At 41.3% G+C, this 20,125-nt stretch overlaps 1 protein-coding gene across 1 annotated transcript in view; it reads right to left on the bottom strand.

Annotated features, from left to right (window-relative positions):
- Positions 1-15,461: 15,461 nt before the first annotated feature.
- mrps9 (mitochondrial ribosomal protein S9) overlaps positions 15,462-20,125 on the bottom strand; it is a 60,029-nt gene continuing 55,365 nt past the window's right edge. The window contains exons 9-11 of the mRNA XM_059964393.1: positions 19,362-19,470; positions 17,280-17,449; positions 15,462-16,631 (exon numbers count right to left, since the gene is read on the bottom strand). Coding sequence (XP_059820376.1) covers positions 16,540-16,631; positions 17,280-17,449; positions 19,362-19,470 — 371 coding nt within the window. The 3' untranslated portion in view covers positions 15,462-16,539. The remainder of the gene's footprint in view (positions 16,632-17,279; positions 17,450-19,361; positions 19,471-20,125) is intronic.

Genomic DNA, 20,125 nt, shown 5'->3' on the forward strand with positions numbered 1-20,125 from the left:
CAATGCCAGCACATCTATTCTTTTATAAGAGGCCCAAAACTACTTACAGTACTCCAATTGTGATTGTATCAGTGATTTATAAAGCCTCAGCATTATGTGCTTGCTTTTATATTCTATCCCTCTTGAAATAAATGCTAACATTGAATTTGCCTTCTTCACCACCAGTCTGAAAATTAACCTTTAGAGAATCCTGTATGAGGACCCCAAAGTCCTTTTGCAGCTCAGAATTCTGAATTTTCTCCATTTAGAAAATAATCTATGCCTTTATTCCTTCTGCCAAAGTACATAGCCAGACACTTCCTTGCACTGTATTCCATCTGCCGCTTCTTTGTCCATTCTCCCAATCTGTCTAATTCCTTCTACAGACTCCCTGCTTTCTCAACACTACCTGCCCCTCCACCCACCTATGTATCAACCGCAAACTTGACCACAAATCCATCCATCCTTTCATCAATATCATTGACATATAATGTGAAAAGAGGCAATCCCAACACCGATCCCTGCGGAATACCACTAGTCACTGGGAGTAGGTCAGAAAAGGCTCATTTTATTCCTACTCTTTGCTTCCTGTCGGTCAGCCAGTCTTCTATCCATGCTAGTATCTTTCCAGTAATACCATGGGCTCATGTTAAGCAGCTCCATATCTGGCACCTTGCCAAAGGCCTCCTGAAAATCCAAATATATAACATCCACTTACTCTCCTTTGTCCACCCCACCCTGCCTGATATTTCCTTGAGGAATTCTAACAGATTTGTCAGGCAAGATTTATCTTTAAGAGAGCCATGTCATCTTTGACCAATTTTATCAAGTGCCTCCAACTACCCTCAAACTTCATCCTTAATAATAGACTCCAATATCTTCCCAATCAGTGAAGTCAGGTTAACTGGACCATAATTTCCTCTGCTTCCCTTCTTTCTTAAAGACTGGAATAATGTAACCCCCTGGGTCGCCTCAGGCTCGCTCAGCTCGTTCTTGTCTAGGGGGAGCAGCTTTCGGCCCTGCCAAACTGGGTAATCAGCTGGTGTGGATGCTGTGTGATGTCCCCACCTCGCCCAAAACCAGACAGTACACCATATGTGATTAAATGAGTACAATTTATAAAGGTTACTATAACTAAGTGATTAATAACGATACAGTATATATGAAGAGAAAATTAAAGAAAAGGCGCCAAACTTATCAAAGTCCAAACCACTTCGTGCACAGCCGTTGGAGCTCAATTACTGAAGTCTTCTGGCCACCATTCGCTCCCCTCCGAACTCCTCGACTCGCAGCTCAGGACCCTCCGAACTCCTCGACTCTCCAAACAGCTCAGGACCCTCCGAGTGGTCAACCAAGCACATATAGCTTCATTCCCCCCCCCCTCCTCGGAGAATCTCCCGGTCTCGGACCCCCCTTTGGGGTCCGATCCTCGCCCAGCTTAGAGCATTGCGTCCTCTCTCTCGACCCCCTCGCGCCGATCTGCCCAAAAGCCTGTCAACAAAAGCTTACAGACTCAGAAGAAAGAACATTAATCCCCATTTGGTTTACAAAGGAATACCATTCTCGGTATCAGTAAATTAGCATTCCTGCTAGTTAACAAAAAGAAATCCTTTCCCAACAGTAACAAAGAAAAAAAGAAGAAACCCCCTTTACACTCTCCCTCCACCAAATGTCATGTCCTCATGACTACTAAATAACTCGCCACCTTTCCTGCCAACACACCGTAATCCAAGCACAAACAGTGACATCTCCTCCCCACACAGTAACCCTCACGCCCTGTTCCTCAGGCGCTACTTAGGCCAACTATCTGGGAGTTCCCTAACCTGTCACTCCTCACTCTCCAAACAGTACGGACAACCCATGGTCCCATCACCATTTCGTCAGCACTAGTTGGAACTCGAACAACGACCTCGAGGCTAATAACAGCAACCACCCCACCCAACACACACGCAGCGATAACCAGCAATCACACACCCACAAAGGCACACCAGCTCTTCGCCGCAGACACAATTTAAAGAGGGTGATCAGCTGGTGTGGATGCTGTGTGATGTCCCCGCCTCGCCCAAAACCAGACAGTACACCATATGCGATTAAATGAGTACAATTTATAAAGGTTACTATAACTAAGTAATTAATAACGATACAGTATATATGAAGAGAAAATTAAAGAAAAGGCGCCAAACTTATCAAAGTCCAAACCACTTCGTGCACAGCCGTTGGAGCTCAATTACTGAAGTCTTCTGGCCACCATTCGCTCCCCTCCGAACTCCTCGACTCGCAGCTCAGGACCCTCCGAACTCCTCGACTCTCCAAACGGCTCAGGACCCTCCAAGTGGTCAACCAAGCACATATAGCTTCATTCCCCCCCCCCTCCTCGGAGAATCTCCCGGCCTCGGACCCCCCTTTGGGGTCCGATCCTCGCCCAGCTTAGAGCATTGCGTCCTCTCTCTCGACCCCCTCGCGCCGATCTGCCCAAAAGCCCGTCAACAAAAGCTTACAGACTCAGAAGAAAGAACATTAATCCCCATTTGGTTTACAAAGGAATACCATTCTCGGTATCAGTAAATTAGCATTCCTGCTAGTTAACAAAAAGAAACCCTTTCCCAACAGTAACAAAGAAAAAAAGAAGAAACCCCCTTTACAATAACATTTACAGATTTCCAGTGGAACCATTCCAGAATCTAGTGCTTCTTGAAAGATCATTACTAATGCCTCCACAATCTCTTCAGCTATCTCTTCAGAAGCCTAGAGTGTAGTCCAATTGGCCCAGGTGACTTATCACAACTTCCCAAGCACTTCTCCTTAGCAATATCAACTACACTTACTTCTGCCCCCCGACACTCTCGAATTTCTGGCATACCACTAGTGTCTTCCATGGCGAAGGCATGGTAGCGTAGTGATAGCACAGCACTTTACAGTACAGGTGACCCAGGTTCAATTCATGCTGCTGCTGCAAAGGGTTTCACGTCTCCCTGTGACAGTGTGCATTTCCTCCTGGAGCTCCAGCTTCCTCCCATTGTCCAAAGATATACTGGTTAGTAGGTTAATTTTGGTCATTGTAAATTGTCTCGTGGTTAGGCTAGGGCTCAATCGGGGGTTGCTGGGCACATGACTCGAAGGGCCAGAAGGGCCTACTCTGTGCTTTATCTCAATCAATAAATTAATAACATACTTATTAAATTCATCCATCATTTCTTGGTTCCCATTTATTACCTCTCCCGTGTCATTTCCCAGAGGTCCAATATCCCCTCTGGCCTTTCTTTTACTCTTTATATATCTGAAAGAACTTTTGTTGTCCTATTTTATATTATTGCCAAGCATACCTTCATATTTTGGTTTTTCTCACTTTCTGACTTTTTAAATAGCTTCCGTTGTTTTTTAAAAACTTCCCAATCCTCTAAAATCCAACTAATTTTTGCTATATTTTATGCCCTTTCTTTTGCTTTTATGCTGTCTTTGACCTCTCTTGTCAGCTATGGTTGTGCTGCCTTCTTTGGGATGAACCTTTCCTGTGCCTTTCGAATTGCTTCCAGAAATTCCAGCCTTTGCCGTTCTGCCATCATCCTTACTCGTGTCCCCTTCCAATCAACCTTGGCCAGCTCCTCGCTCACAGCTCAGTAATTCTCTTTACTCCACTGTAATAATAATATATCTGACTTTACCTTTTTCACCTCAAACTGCGGGGTGAATTCTATCATGATCACTGCTTCCTAAGGGTTCCTTTACCCTAAGCTCTTTAATCAAATATGTTTAATTACACAATACCCAATCCAAAACCTTAGTTCCTTAAGGTTGTTATAACTGGTGGTGGTAATGGGGACAAGCTCCCACTACCTATTAAATGGTCCTAATGGCGTGCGTCTCAAATAGCCTTGACAACCAAATCCAGCTCCTGGACTTCACATGTGGCTTAACTGATCAGTTGATGGATGGCTGGTACCCCGGCAGGGGAGATAAAAGATGAATCTGTTGAGACGCAGGCAGACACGCCACTGGACACTGAACGAGTGTTGTGCACCCACAGGGAGGTGGGGCCTTGGAGGATCGATTGGGGGAAATTGGTCCGAAGCTCACAGTGTGTGAAGGCAGGCCAGTGGGGGCTTGTGTGTGTGTCCATCCTCACCTGGGTGACAGGCCCACCACTGAAGAACGGAAGGGTCATAATTGATGCCCACAACGGAACAAGAAGACAACGGAAGGTTTGCCTGCTGCAGCTGCTCATCTCTCGCTCTCTCTCTCTCTCCAACGTCACAACAGCAACTACCTCAATCCAGACTGAACTGAACCGAACTCTGAATTACCCTATGTCTATTCATTCACCCCTAGACTACGATAGAGTTTGGTTTTGATTCTTATTTTTACACTTCTGTATTTATTTTTGCTAACCTGTTTTATATGTATATTTGCATTTTTGATACTGTATTATTTAGTTTACTAATAAACACCTTTAGTTACAGTACCACCAGACTCCAACGTATTGTTCCATTTCTGCTGGTTTGGTAACCCGGTCACGGGGTACGTGACAAATTGGTAAATTGCTACTAAGCCTGGCAGAACTGCTTCTAATGATAGGAGAAGGGGCAAAGGCAGGTTACAGGAGCCTTAAAACCAGTCACTTCAGGCAGATGGAGCTCATCAGCCATGTTTGACAGCTCACCTCGGGGAAGGAAAGCTCTGATCTCAAAGCTCCGTTGCTTTGCGGCAATGCCCACTCACGGGGAAGGCTTTGGGAGTAAACCCCGAGGGAAAATCCGGAACTGGAATCCCTAGGGCAGTCCTACATTGAGTTCAACAATAACTGGCAACTCCAGTGGTACCAAACTATATTGGTATCTGCTCTTTGTTTGAGTTCATCAGATGCATGAAGAGAGGGAGCATGCTACATGGGCAACAGCTTACTCTCCATTTCGTGCTGCCCAGGCTTGCATATCTAGGTAGGTAGGAGGCAATATCCATGGTCAACTCTGACCGATGGAGGCCCTCATCTCACCTCACCCAATCCTGAATTTTCTTTCCCCTAGTTAGCTCAACTACAATCTGCTCTAAAAAAGCATCCTGTAAGCATTCTACAACTTCTCTCTCTTTGTATCCAGCATAGGCGTGATTTTCCCAATCTACCTGCGTATTGAAATTCTCCATGACTATCGTAATATATTTACATGCCTTTTCAATCTCCTGTTGTAACTTGTATCCTACTTCCTGGCTACTGTTCAGAAGCCTGCATATAACTTTCAACAGGGCCTTTTTACCCTTGCAGTTTCTTAACTCTACCCACAAGCATTCTTCATCTTCCAATCCTATGTCGCCTTTTCTGAAGACTTGATTTTACCTTTTACTAAAAGAGCCACCCCACACCCTCCATCTACCTGCCTGTCCTTTTGATACAATATGTAACCTTGGATGTATCATCTTCTTTCAGCCACGACTCAGTGATACCCACATCAAACCAGCCAATCTCTAAATGCACTACGAGATTATCTTATTCCATATCCTGCCTGCAATCAAATATAACACCTTCATATCCTGCATTCATCACCCTTTTTGAGCAGTGTCTTTACCTATAGGAGCTGGGGTGAATCAGGTGTGGGTTAGTGGTAGTGGAAATGGGCAGTTTGCTGCTTCCAGGCATTCACTGCTGCTAGCCACTATTCTCTAATTTCCATCCTTATCACTCCTTCCCCTGCATTCCATCTCACTTCTTTGGTCCTCCTCCAATTTCAGACGAACTTCTAACTACAAGACAACTTCCTCCCCTCATCACTGATCAGCTAATAGCAAGGATTCAACTCCATGCACTGTAGGTAGGAATTTCTCTTTACTGCCTTACAGAGGCCGCAGGTTTCTTCACTTTGATTTGGGCAGCTTGCTAGAAGCAGGATGGTTCTAAACCTTTGGCATTCACAGCAGGGCTCAGTCAGAGGTAAGGATAGAAAATGTTGACATTTTTCTGCTCCAGGAGGTTCTAGTTCATTTTCATTATGTTCCTGATCTGCTTTCCACTACAGACATGACTTGTATTGCTCTCATATTTTTAACTAATTTGCCTTTAATGAGTTAATTCAATGGTTATCTTATAAAATTGCTTATGTTGTCTGTAAATCCACAATAGTTTTGAACTTCAGTTTGGAAGATATGGATAATTCTTAATATGATGTTAAACTTTAACACACTCTTCAACCCTGAGGTTATGATGGACTTTCTTAGATTTTGTATCCACTAACATGGACCCAAAGGACCTGTATAGTATGTGAAGGAAGCAAATGATAAATAACCCTGTTTCAACTTTGACTAACCAATATCAATTTTTTTTCCCCCTGCGAACAGTTACAGTGACAATGATGAGATGTTTGTGGGAGGTAGTGTGACACTTTGCATTAGGATTTCAGCTCATTCTGTGATCAGCTTTTTCAATGCTCAGGGAAAACAGTGCCACATGCTTATGCTTGAAGGAATTTCACCTTTTTGGGGCCAAGTTTTCTTCCTCACAGCCAGTGATCTGATGGAGTAGATTAGCAGCCCATTATAGAATTTGGTTGGTCTTCATCCCAGTAGCTTACATAACATGAAAGACTGGATTTTATTTGTATTAATGATAGTCATTTGGTGGTTCAACACATACATGCTTCATTATATGTCACTAACACATACACCAGGATTATTCCAAGCTGAAATAATCTGCTGGAGGAACTCACTGTGTTGAGCAGCATCTATGGAGGGGAAAGGAATTGCCATTATTTTGGGTCAAAACCTTGCATCAGAAGGTCCAGAGAACGTTCACAAGAATGATCCTGGGAATGAAAGGGTTAACATACGAGGAGAGTTTGGTGCCTCTGGGCTCGTACTCATTAGAGTTTAGGAGAATGAGAGGGAAGGATCTCAATGAAACCTACCAAATATTGAAAGGCCCAGATAGAGTGGACATGGAGAGGATGTTTCCTGTAATCGGGGAGTCTAGGATGAGAGGACGCAGCCTCAGAATAGAAGGATGTCTCATTAGAAGAGAAATGAGGAAGAATTTCCTTAAGCAGAAAGTGGTGAATCTGTGGAATTCATTGCCACAGATAGCTGTAGAGCCCAAATTATTGAGTATATTTAAACCAGAGATTGATAAGTTCTTGATTAATAATCATGTGGAAGGAAGAAGGCAGGTGAATGGGGTGAGGAAGGTTAACAAAAATCAGCCATGTGGATAAATGCCAGTACCAAATTAGATTCTTAAAAATTGAAAGGAATGTTGGCTCAGCTGTAGATTGGACAGTAACTGAGTCCATCAAAGTTGAAGGGAAACTTGATCTCTGATTGATATTTGCTGAAATTCCTTATGCTTTAAGCATTATGCTCAGGTTGATTGACAATATGGGATTGAAGATTTTCAGAGAAGCCTCACTCTGATGGAAGAGCAATGAGAGTTTCAGTTACAAGTGTTGATCTTCCGGCAAAGTAACAGAACAGAGTCTTGTACAGGTGCCAGATTTGGAAAAGGGAGCTAGCAGTAAGGTTCTTCACAGGACAAGGGAAAATCTGCAGATGCTGGAAATCCAAGCAATACACGCAAAGTACTCAAGGAACTCAGCAAGCCAGGGAGCATCAATGTAAAAGAGAAAACAGGTGATGTTTTGCGCTGAGACCCTACATCAGGACTGGAGAAAAAGGATGAGAGGTAAGATTAAGAAGGTGGGGGAGGGGAGAAATAAAGATAGAACATAGAACAATGCAGCACAGTGCAGGCCCTTCAGCCCGCAATGTTGTGCCGACCCTTAAACCCTGCCTCCCATATACACCCCCCACCTTAAATTCCTCCATATACCTGTCTAGTAGTCTCTTAAATTTCACTAGTGATCTGCCTCCACCACTGACTCAGGCAGTGCATTCCATGCACTGACCATTTTCTGAGTGAAAAACCTTCCTCTAATATCCCCCTTGAACTTCCCACCCCTTACCTTAAAGCCATTTCCTCTTGTACTGAGCAGTGGTGCCCTGGGGTAGAGGCGCTAGCTATCCACTCTGTCTATTCCTCTTAATATCTTGTACACCTCTATCATGTCTCCTCTCATCCTCCTTCTCTCTAGAGAGTAAAGCCCTATCTCCCTTAATCTCGGAAGATGATTGGTGAAAGAGATAAAGCTTTTGAGAAGAGGGAATCTGACAGGAGAGGACAGAAGGCCATGGAAGAAGGGGAAGGGGGAGGAGCACCAGAGGGAAGTGACGGGAAGATAAGGCGAGAGAGGGAAATGAGAATGGGGCATGGTGAAGGAGGGGGGCAATTACCGGAAGTTTGGAAATCAATGTTCATGCCATCAGGTTGGAGGCTACCCAGACAAAATTTAAGATGTTGATCCCCCAACCTGAGTGTAGCCTCATCACAGCAGTAGAGGAGGCCCTGGGCTGACATGTTGTAATGGGAATGGGAAATGGAATTAAAATGGGTGGCCACTGGGAGATCCTGCTCTTTCTGGCAGATGGTGTGCGGGTGCTTGGCAAAGCTGTCTCCCAATCTACATCGGGTCTCATCGACATACAGGAGGCCACACTGGGAGCACCAGATACAGTAGATGACCCCAGAAGACTCACAGGAGAAGCGTCGCCTCACCTGGGAGGACAGTTCGGGGCTTGAATGGTAATAAGGGAGGAGGTGTAGGGGCAGTTGTAGTACTTGTTCCCCAACTTTTCCTGTGTTACGTCGATGGCTGCATTGATGCTGCTTCCTGCACCCACATGGACCTCGTTGACTTCATCAACTTTGCCTCCAACTTCCACCCTGCCCTCAAATTTACCTGGTCCATTTCCAACACCTCCGTCCCATTTCTCAATATCTCTGTCTCTGTCTCTGGAGACAGATTACTTATTGACTCTCACAGCTCCCTGGACTACACCTCTTCATACCCTGTTACTTGTAAAAACGCCATCCCCTTCTTTCAATTCTTACATCTTTGTCGCATTTGCTCTCAGGATGAGGCTTTTCATTCCAGAAGTGCTATATCTTGTCCACTGCTATATGGTAAGAGAATTGCTCAGATCTTCTCTCCATTTCCTTTTCCACTGCTGTTTTCAGAACTTGTCCTGTTCAGCACATTTCCGAATATTCTTGTATTTCTAATGGAATGCCTAGTAATTTGCTGAACACATCTGACTTCAGGACGCATCAAAACAAACAAAGTCAGAAAACATATCCTGCAGTTTAGATAACTTCAGAACTGGCATTGGGAAATGCAAAGATAATGTTCATTAATTTCATATGTTTCTCTGATTGTGTTTTTTTGGCAGCCAAGGTTCCACTGATTGGCTCTTGGTGGTAAAATAAAGACCAATTTTTGGACCACCCAAAAATGGGTGGCAGCAGGTCGAACTCTTCTCAAGACGTGTTTGTTGATTACTGTTGTAGAGATGAGCATAGCGGACTGATCTTCATTAATTAAATTATTTAAAATACATCCAAGTTATCTGATGCGTCAGCTTCCTTTGTCACACAGGATATTTAGTTGTATGCAGCGACACCTAGTGGGAACGTCACAATGTAGCATTCAAACAGCTAAACTTCTATAGTTTAAACACAGACCACACTAAAAGGAATTTTTCTTCACTTTTTGGGAAGGAGTTTACCGAGCAAAAATAAGTGAAATTCTCTCTTAGATGGGAGATAAAATGATGTTTTACATACATTTGAAGGAAGAAGGTCATTGAAAGAGTTTTGAATTAAATCAGTAACAGATTAGTTTACTGCCAATGTTGTGGTTAAGTTACAACAAAAAAAGAGAGACCCAGAATCAGAAATAATAGGAATGGAAAAGACTTTAGAGAATGGCCACAGAAAAAATAACACACAGTTTTGAAGTTAGAGTTCAGAGAACAGAAGGAAATACTGACAATGGTTATTTAATTAATTTCAGGTAAAATTATGGAATCAGAGTCAGGTTTATTATCACAGTTTTATATGACATGAACTTTATCGTTTTGCAGCCGCAGTACAATGCAAGCATATAAAATTAATATAAATTACAAATTAAATAAATAATGTTGAAAAAGAAAGGAATGACCAGGTAGTGTTCACTGACCACTCAGAAATCTGATGGCAGAGGGTAAGAAGATGTTCCTAAGTTGTTGTATGTGGTTCTTCAGGCTCCTGTATCTCCTTCCTGATGGTAGTAATTAGAACAGGGCATGTTGCAGATGGTGAAGGTCCTTAGTGATGGATGCCACCTTGTTGAGGCACCACATCCTAAAGACATCCTCAATTATAAGAGAGTGTTGTGTGTGTGTGATGGAGATGGCTGTGTTGACAAATTTCTGCAGCCTCTTGCCATCCTGTGCATTGGAGACTCTTTACTGAGTTATGACGCAACCAGTCAGAATGATCTTCACCATATATCTAAAGAAATTTGGAAGTATCTTTGGAGACATACCAAATCTCTACAAACTCCCAGTGAAGTTATGATGGTGATGTAACATATTCCGAAACATAGAAAACTTACAGCACAATACAGGCTCTTCAGCCCACAAAGTTGAGCTGAACTTGTCGTTACCTTAGAACTACCTAAGCTTACCTACAGTCCTTTATTTTTCTAAGCTCCATGTCTCCATCCAGGAGTCTCTTAAAAGACCTTATTGTTTCTGCCTCCACCACTGCTATCGGCAGCCATTCCACACGTTCACCACTCTCTGCGTAAAAAAATAACCCCTGACATTTCCTCTGTACCTACTTCCAAGCACCTTAAACCTGTGTCCTCTTCTGCTAGCTATTTCAGCCCTTGGAAAAAGCTTCTGACTATCCACACAATCAATGCCTCTCATTATCTTGTACACCTCTATCAGGTCTCCTCTCATCCTCTGTTGGTCCAAGGTGAAAAGGCCAAGTTCACTCAACCTATTCTCATAAGGCATGCTCCCCAATCCAGACACAATCCTTGTAAATCTCCTCTGCACCCTTTCTATGGTTTCCACATCCTTCCTGTAGTGAGGTGACAAGAACTGAGCACAGTACTCCAAGTGGAGTATATAGCTGCAACATTACTTCTTGGCTCTGAAACTCAATCCCACGATTGATGAAGGCCAATACTCTTAACTACAGAGTCAACCTGCGTAGCAGCTTTGAGTGTCCTATGGACTTGGACACCAAGATCCCTCTGGTCCTCCACACTGCCAAGAGTCTTGCCATTAATGCTATATTCTGCCATCATATTTGACCTACCAAAATGAACCACCTCACACTTATCTGGGTTGAACTCCATCTGCCACTTCTCAGCCCAATTTTGCATCCTATCAACGTCCCGCTGTAACCTCTGACAGCCCTCCACACTATCCACACCACCACCAACCTTTGTGTCATCAGCAAATTTACTAACCCATCCCTCCACTGCCTCATCCAGGTCATTTATACAAATCAGAAAGAGTAGGGGTCCCAGAAGAGATCCCTGAGGAACACCACTGGTCACCAGCCTCCATGCAGAATATGACCTGTCTGCAACCACTCTTTGCCTTCTGTGGGCAAGCCAGTTCTGGATCCACAAAGCAATATCCCCTTAGATCCCATGCCTCCTTACTTTCTCAATAAGTCTTGCATGGGGCACCTTTCAAATGCCTTGCTAAAATCCATATACATTACATCTACTGCTCTTCCTTCATGAATGTGTTTAGTCACATCCTCAAAAAATTCAATCAGGCTTGTAAGGAATTTGACAAAGCCATACTGACTATTCCTAATCATATTATTCCTTTCCAAATGTTCATAAATCCTGCCTCTCAGGATCTTCTCCATCATCTAACCAACCACTGAAGATGAATTACAGAACAGACAAAATAAGGTGGAGAAGATCCCAGGGTCTGACAAGGTATCTCCTCAGACCTTGTGGAACTAGTGCAGAAATTGCAGTAGTCCTGACAGAAATATATATGTACATATATTTGTTAGGTAGGGCATGATTAGAGATAGTCAAGATGGCTTTGTGTGGGGTAGGTTGTGTTCTTGGAGGTTACCAGCAAAGTAGATGAAGGAAAGACAGTTGTCTACATGGACTTCAGCAAAGCCTTTGACAAGGTCTTGCATGGATCCGTCACTCGGCATTCAGGATGAGGTAATAAATTGGATTTGACATTGACATTGTGGGAGAAGACTGAGAGTGATAGTAGATTGTTGTTTCTTTTGTAATTAGTGGTGTGCCACAGGGAGTGGTGATGGGTCTGTTGTTTGTCATCTATGTCAATGATGTGATAAACTGGATCAGAAAAATTGACCTCAAACATTTTTTTCTGCAATTTTACCTTTTAACATTTTCAGCTATTTCTATTTTTAATGCACAAGTGTAGAGATAATGGAAGTAAAAGGTTTATTGTGAAAGGATAACTAAGGGGTAAAATGTTGTGGAGGTAGGGAAAAGGGTCTTAGTGATGGACAATTCAAACAGAATTCCAAGATTATAAACAGCCTGAAGCAAAATGGAAATGACAACAAGAGTTATAATCTCTCTACAGAAGTTTCGTAGCAAATCTTAAATACAGTGGTTTTAGTTATGTTTAGCTTTATAAAGACTCTGCTCAAATGAGATTCTAGACCTGATGAAACAGGAGGTGGAGCTGATATAATCAGTGTATATTTGAATCCTTCCTCTTCGGTCTCAGCAATAGTACTGTATTTTATTTTTTTCAAGCAACACCCATGGACCAGTTGTAGTACCCTCATGTGGACAATAGTCTTGTGAGTTTCAGTCCCACTTTGTTTCATTGCATTATCAGTCTTCGACCTTTCAGTCTGAATATTCTGAGGACGTATTGCCTATACATCAAACTGACAGCATGTCGTAGTCCTGCAATCTGTACTACCATGAAAAACAAGAGCAGCAACGTCTCCCAGGTGCTATATTACTTCCAACAATCCTGCAACATTATAGGTTAAAATCCTGGAATAACTTGCTTAATTTAATCTTTAGGGTGTGCCACATGCACAAAATACCACTATTACCTATAATTCAGGACTACTGGAAATGGGCGTTATAAACAGACAAGGCAACATCATACATAAGCCGTTATATCATTTTTTTTATTGCAAAGCACCTTCAACTGATTAAATTACCCAAGAAACAAGCCCTGAGATTCACTCTCTGTCCAAGAAGTAGGTGAAAGAAAACTCCAGAATAATGATCAGATTTAGACCTTATTTATTAATCGTTGTTGACGAAAAGTTATTTGTCATCTCCAAAAAGAAGAGCTCTTGGTCATCTTGTTTGTAACTTGGCTGGCATGTTGGGAAAAATTAGCTTTGAACGACAGTATAGTCCAGGCCTTTGGCCCACAATTCTCTGAATAGTCTACTGTCCTGGCACTGAAGAGGGGAACAGTAACCTACCTCAGGGACTACTGTCCAATGGCACTGACTTCAACAATAATGAAGTACTTTGAGTGGCTGGTTATGGATCACATTAAATCCCATCTCCCTCCTACATTGGACCTTTTCCAGTTTGCTTATCACCCAAGTCTGTCCACTGATGATGCCACTCCATTCCAACCTGGAAAATGGTGCCACATATTTATTAGTGGGATACAGTGCAGAATAGGCTGTTCTACCCGCTCCAGCCACTTTGCCCAACAATCCCCAATCTAACCCTAGCCAGATCATGGGACAGTTTACAATAACAATTTAACCTGCCAACCGGTATGTCTTCGGACTGTGGGAGGAAACCCACACGGTCATGGAGAGAATGTACAAACTCCTATCAAGGGGGTGGTGGGAACCACTACACTACCAGGCCAGGATGCCTTTTATTGATTTCACCCAGCATTTAATATGATCATCCCTCAGAAGCTGGTGGGTAAACTGTCCTCATTGGGTCTCAACACCTCTCTCTGTATTGGATACTGGGCTTCTTGGCAGAAAGGCCACAATCATACTGTGTTGGCGGAAATATCTCTAGCTCCATCACGCTGAGCACCAGTGCTGCGTGCAGTTCACTCTGTTGATGAACAACTGTACTGCTGAATCCAGTTCAAATTGAATCATCAAGTTTGCTGATGACACAACAGTGGTTTCCCTCATCAATGATGAGAAGGCATACGGAGAGCAGGTAGAGCTGTTAGTAGAATGGTGTAAGCACAACAACTTGAGTCTCAATGTGGACACAAGACCCAAGAGATGGATGTGGACTTTTTGGGAGGTGCACATTGACCACTCCTCACTGCTCATCCAAGTTTCTGGGAGTACACATAATACACAACTTCACCTGGTCCCACACCATTACCTCTTTGGTTAAGAAAACACAGCAGCGTCTGCACTTCCTGAGGAAATTGAGGTGAGTAAGGCATTCTCCCCCCCCCCCCCCCCCCAAATCACTAACCAATTTTTTTTTTAACAGGAGCACCATTGACAGCGTCCTGACCAGCTGCATCACTGTCTGGTACAGGAATTGCAAGTCAGCTGACCACAAGTCTACAAAGGATTGCAAGGACTGTTGAGAGGATCATTGGGGTCTCTGTTTCACCCATCAGAGATATTTATCAGGAACACAGTGTATGCAGGACCTTAGCTTTGTCAATGATCCCACCTATCTGTCCCTCAATCTCTCTGACCCCACCATTGGGCGGCATTTGGACTGGAACTGTCAGGATGGGAAACAGCTGCTTCCCCTGGGCTGTAAGACTACTGAACTTCCTGCCACCTCCCAGGAATCACCATGCATGAAATGCCAGTAGCATTATACTGTTTACTTTTTAACTTGTGTTGTAAGTGCACCTTATTATTTATTAATTTACTAGTGGTAATATTACTTTGAGCTATGTGTGTGAGTTACATGTACTGTATTGTGCACCTTGGTCTGGAGGAATGCTGTTTAATTTGACAATATACATGTGTCTGGTTGAATATAAACTGAACTTGAACTTGATGTTGCCCTGATCTTATACCCTACTCTGTGATCAATCTATCTCCTTCCTCCTACCATTTTTCTACTATCTGTGTGCCTATCTAAGAGTTTCTTAAATGACCCTAATGTATCTGTCTCCTCCATCATCTCTGGCAGGGTGTTCCCCATATCCACCACTTTCAGAGTAAAAAAACTACCTCTGACATCCCCCTAACACTTTCCTCCAATCACCATCAAAGCAAACGAGGTTGGTAAATGTAATATACCTTAGCGTGTCAAGGATCTAACAAATACAGAGCCATCTCTGGGACAAAATGATTCCGGTAATTTAAGTCATTGCAATTTAGCTCAGTTGGAGAAATTACCACATGCCAATTTTGCAAATCTTTTGGGGTTAAAGTACTGAATTTCCAATGGCTGTTAGACAGCTCATTCTGCAATGCAGCAAAAGCAAGGGCAAACAAAGGCATTTTGTACGAGAAAGAATATTTGTAGGCTATTAAATGTAATGAATAATTAAGAACAATCAAATACCCATTACCAACTGTCCTTAGTCATCCCTAGGAAAAGCATTACTTTGCCACTTAATAAAAAACAACATTTGTGCAATCAGAATGCCATAAAGTCAAAAATATATAAAGTCTAGAGCAAAAGATATTTATATTATGCTTTTCTTAACATCCAATGATGTACTTTTGAAATTGTAGTTATAGTGAAATGTAAATGATTGCAACACACACAGAAGCAAAGGGACAATGGCCAATGTAGCACAATAAAACACCAAATAGTGCTCCAGTGACCAGGTTCAATCGTGACTTTGGAAGTTATTAATGTGAAGTTTGTACATTCTCCCATTAATTCTGTGGGTTTACAAGTTTCCTTCCATACCATTTAAACATTATAAACCATTCATCTCTATTTTAATCACATAGTTATAAGTAACTAACCTGCTGCAGGCACAAATATTAGTGGTAGGGTGTACAAGTTTAAAAAAAAATCAATTGCTTTGATTTATAAAATATTATAATAAAGCTCAGAAAAAATTGAGATGAGCAGAAACAAGATACTGCGTCAAAACAAATTCTACTCTGAAGCAAACTAAATAATGTTAAACCACTGATGCAAATAATGGAATTAAGAAAAAAACAAAATTTTATGCAAAATTTTATTAGATTCACTAGCAAAATGAGGTCCAGATTCTGGATGAAAACATTTAAGGAATTAGATATCGTTGAGATTTTACTTAATCATTCCATTGGGAGGAAGTGGATAAAGAGGTGGTATGTGGATTGAGTATAATGTTCATCAAATAATTACAATGAGATGATTTTAAATTGTCATTGGCACAGTGGATTCAGTATCTAATCTCTACCCAAAATGTGTTGGCCAATAAGGAAAATGCATCATAAAACACACTTTCTTAACAACACAAGAAACTGTGAATTCATTGCAAGAGTTCTCAGTGAAAAAAAACACCTTTTTTTCACAGCCAATAATAAAGATATTCATTTTTTAAAATGACGAAAGGACTCATTTCTAGATAAATAGAACCGCGTAAGATTTGTTCTCAAAGGCAGGAAATTGAGATCTGAGACAATAATGATCTTGCAACTCCTCAAATCTGTTCGAGCAGGTGTCCAAACTACAGGTCTTGTTGAGGTTCTGCTTCTGATTTCAAACCACCTCAGGGTTGCTTCACAGGAAAAGCCACTGATTAACGTTTCTTCCAAGTGAACTTCCTGCGCGCTCCCTCCTGACCAGGCTTCTTCCGCTCTCTCACACGAGGATCAGGAGTCAACAAGCCAGCTGCAAGAAGTTGAAATGAAAGTGAATGCAAAAGGTTAACTTTTAACTTACACTTAAAATGTTGTAGCTGGGGGTAAAACTATAACGTACATTGGTTCAATTACAGTTACATTCTTAAATAAGTTACAAATTTGAATTCTTGATGACAAAACAATTCCCCATAAAAATTATTTCAATTATACATCAGTTGATACCAAAGTCAGGATTAAAATTCGCACCATATATAAATTAATTCCTTTGGTTAAAAGTACACAGTCATGTTGGTGGCAAAATAATTTATCTCTTATGTCAGGAATAAGCTTTTATATTTTTTGTTAAATGGAGCTCCAACAATACAGCTTGCTTAGTGTTTATGATATAAATAATCTGGCAAGCTCTACGGCAATATTTGCTTGAAACAGGATCAGAAAAAAAGATAATAAAGAAATTGAAATTGATAACTGGTTTGTGGTTGTTCATTTCTTTTCCTCAAGCTCTCATTTTACTCAACAAAGTAAATATAGATATATCTATTCAAAGAACACAGGATAAAGGAATCCTGCAGTGAAACACCTGTACTTTCCAGCTGGAGATTTAAAATTTGACCTTGATTTGAAAGGTGAAACTGAGTTACACATTATTTTTGATGTTAAGCTGATATTCCAGTACCTTGCCTCATTGATTCCATTTCTTTCTCCGTGATGAAGCTAAGCAGAGCCCTTGATGTAGCCAAACGAATAGCTCCTGCTTGTGAGGATACCCCACCTGCGTGTACTGTACAGTCCATATCATGCATCCCTAATCGATCCAGGTACTGGAAAGGGAACATCAGCTGTTCTCTGAAAATTCACAGGAGAAAAAATTGTTAACTTACAATAGCGTCTTCTTCTTGCAACATTATTCTTGGTGATACGGGTATTACAATGTGGTGCAAATGGTCAAAGTGCGCAAAAGTGCTCTGTGTTGATGTGCTCATTGATGGGGAGGGCTTTAACCGTGATTAACTGGGCCATATACATTACTTTCTGTAGGATTCTCAGTGATGCAGCCAGTCAATATACACTCCACTAAACATCTATAGAAATTTGTCAAAGTTTTAGATGTCATGCCAAATCTTCACAAACTTCTAAGGAAGTAGAGGCATGCTGTGCTTTTAGTATAATTGCACTTAGGTGCCGGGTCCAGGACAGATCCTCTGAACTGATAACACCAAGGAATTTACAGTTGCTTACCCTCTCCACCTCTGATCCCCTGAAGGACCTCTAGTTTACTCCCCCTTGTCAATAATCAGCTAATGGGCTTGTTGACAATGAGTGAGAGGCTGATGTGACACCACAAAGCCAGATTTTCAATCTCCCTGCTGATTCATCACCACCTTTGTTTGATTTGGCCTACAACAGTAGTGTCATTAGCAAACTTAAATGTGGCATTGGAGCTTTGCTTAACCACACTGCCATAACTGTAAAGCAAGTAGAGCAGGGGGGCTAACACACAGCCTTGTGATGCATTTGCAATTTTACATACAAGGTAAAAGAGAAAGGTGACTTTTAAAATGTGAATGATGCACACACTAGAAGTATGGAGCGTAAGGTCCCCTGTAGCAAAGATTATAGTAACTTAGCTGTTCTCAAAACTGTACATCAAACATACCATACTTTCCAGGTAATATACTATTAACTGAAAGCTTGAATGCCATCTTTTGAGCTTTTAAAAAATGTGAATCAAGGGACAAGCAATGAATGTCTGTTTTTTTTTTGCTTTGCTATGATTGTTTTGATTATCCTGTGAATTAATACTATGGAATAATATCCTTGTGGTTGACCGCTGAAGAAAAGATCCTCATGTTTCATCCATGAATGAATAGTTGTGGGAACTTATCATTTCAAACTGGATTTCTTGGGGAAGACTAAAAGACTCTTGGATATGATAATTTTGGGGCAAATCTCATTTCTTCAGTATTCTTCAAACATTAACAGAAGGTGTGCTAAGAATTAATTCCTTATCTCTAAAATGCCTTTTCCCATGAAACATGCCTCTTGGCATCTGAAGTCTTAAGCTATTCTCAGTACCAAATGCACATAAATCTATTTTTCAGCACACAGAATGTAAAATAATTACATAGATTGAAAATATGTGAGAAAGTACATAGAATTCTAAATCATTATATTTCACTCAGTAATATATTTACGAACCAGGCAATTTTTAAGTTAGTAAATGCAGTGATAAAACTAGTCTAATCTGCAATAATCCAGTTTTATTTTCCTGTGCTACTGTACACTTAAATCTATTGAATTTTATTGATTGAAAATTATTCATTGCAACCAAAATGGTTCACACTTACAAATAACACAAGACTAGTTGAGCCCCTGCCTCACTATGCCAAAGACCAGGGTTCAAACCCAACATGGGTGCTGTCTTTGTAGTATTAGTACATTGTCTCTGTGACTATGTGGGTTTCCTCCCACATCCCAAACCCCTGCAGGTTGATAGGTTAATTCACCATTGAAAACTGTTCCTAGTTTACAGATGAGTGTAGAAACTAAAGGATAGTCTAAAATGAGTAGTTGATGCGTGGCTTTGGTGGGTTTCCACACTTAAACTGACTCTAAGCCACACGCTTTGAAGTTTTCAAATCTCTTTATTCAACTTCATCCATTAGAAAAGATTTACAATTTTGACTAACTCTTCAATTTTTCAGATCCTTGCAGAAGGATGTAATTGCATAATTCTATTTCAGAACAATATGATTACCTTTCTTGTAGTGATGGAAAATACTGCAAATAATCCATCCCATTCACTGTAATTTTGCCGCTTCCTTGGTCTCGAACTACAACTACTGCTTTTGCTGTTTTTCTTTGAGCTAAAGTTAAGAAAAATAATGATTAACAACTGCATTGATCTTTTTAAGAAATACTACATCTAAAAGAAAACACTTCTATAAACAGCTGCAAATTCACCCATATTTAATTATGAAGTAGATGAGCTCTTCTGGTTTTTAACATTACAATGAAGTTTTCAAAAGTTAGCAGGGGCAATATTCTTCAGTAAGAGATTCCATAAACCACAACTGAATTCATGGTACAAATTTTACTATTTATCAAATTACCAACAGTTTTTAAAGTGACAAGGATTTTTACTTCCCCCTTTCCCTTTCTCCATTCCTTCATTTAATCTTGGCTCACCTCCTCTTCAATCTTCCCACTGAAATTCTCCTTGAACCCATTCATCCCCTCCAGTTTGTTTTTACCCATTACATCATTTCTTCCCTACCTTTTTAAAATATCCTTTTGCTACCGTTTCCTACACTTCGCTTACCTCTTCTTCCATCACACCTATTTTCCTTTCACTTTTATCTTCCCTTGTACTCCCCTTCCTTTATCATCTTGCTTTGTTGCCTCTTCCTCCTCTCTCTCTCCTGCTTTGTTTGTATCTTTCATTGTCCTTTATTTCTTTCCCCGCACAGGACATTATCTAAATCACCAAGGCTATTCACCCTGAAAGTACCACTTAGTTTA

The sequence above is a fragment of the Hypanus sabinus genome, chromosome 3 (assembly GCF_030144855.1).
Source record: "Hypanus sabinus isolate sHypSab1 chromosome 3, sHypSab1.hap1, whole genome shotgun sequence".
In the NCBI taxonomy this organism is placed as follows: Eukaryota; Metazoa; Chordata; class Chondrichthyes; order Myliobatiformes; family Dasyatidae; genus Hypanus; species Hypanus sabinus.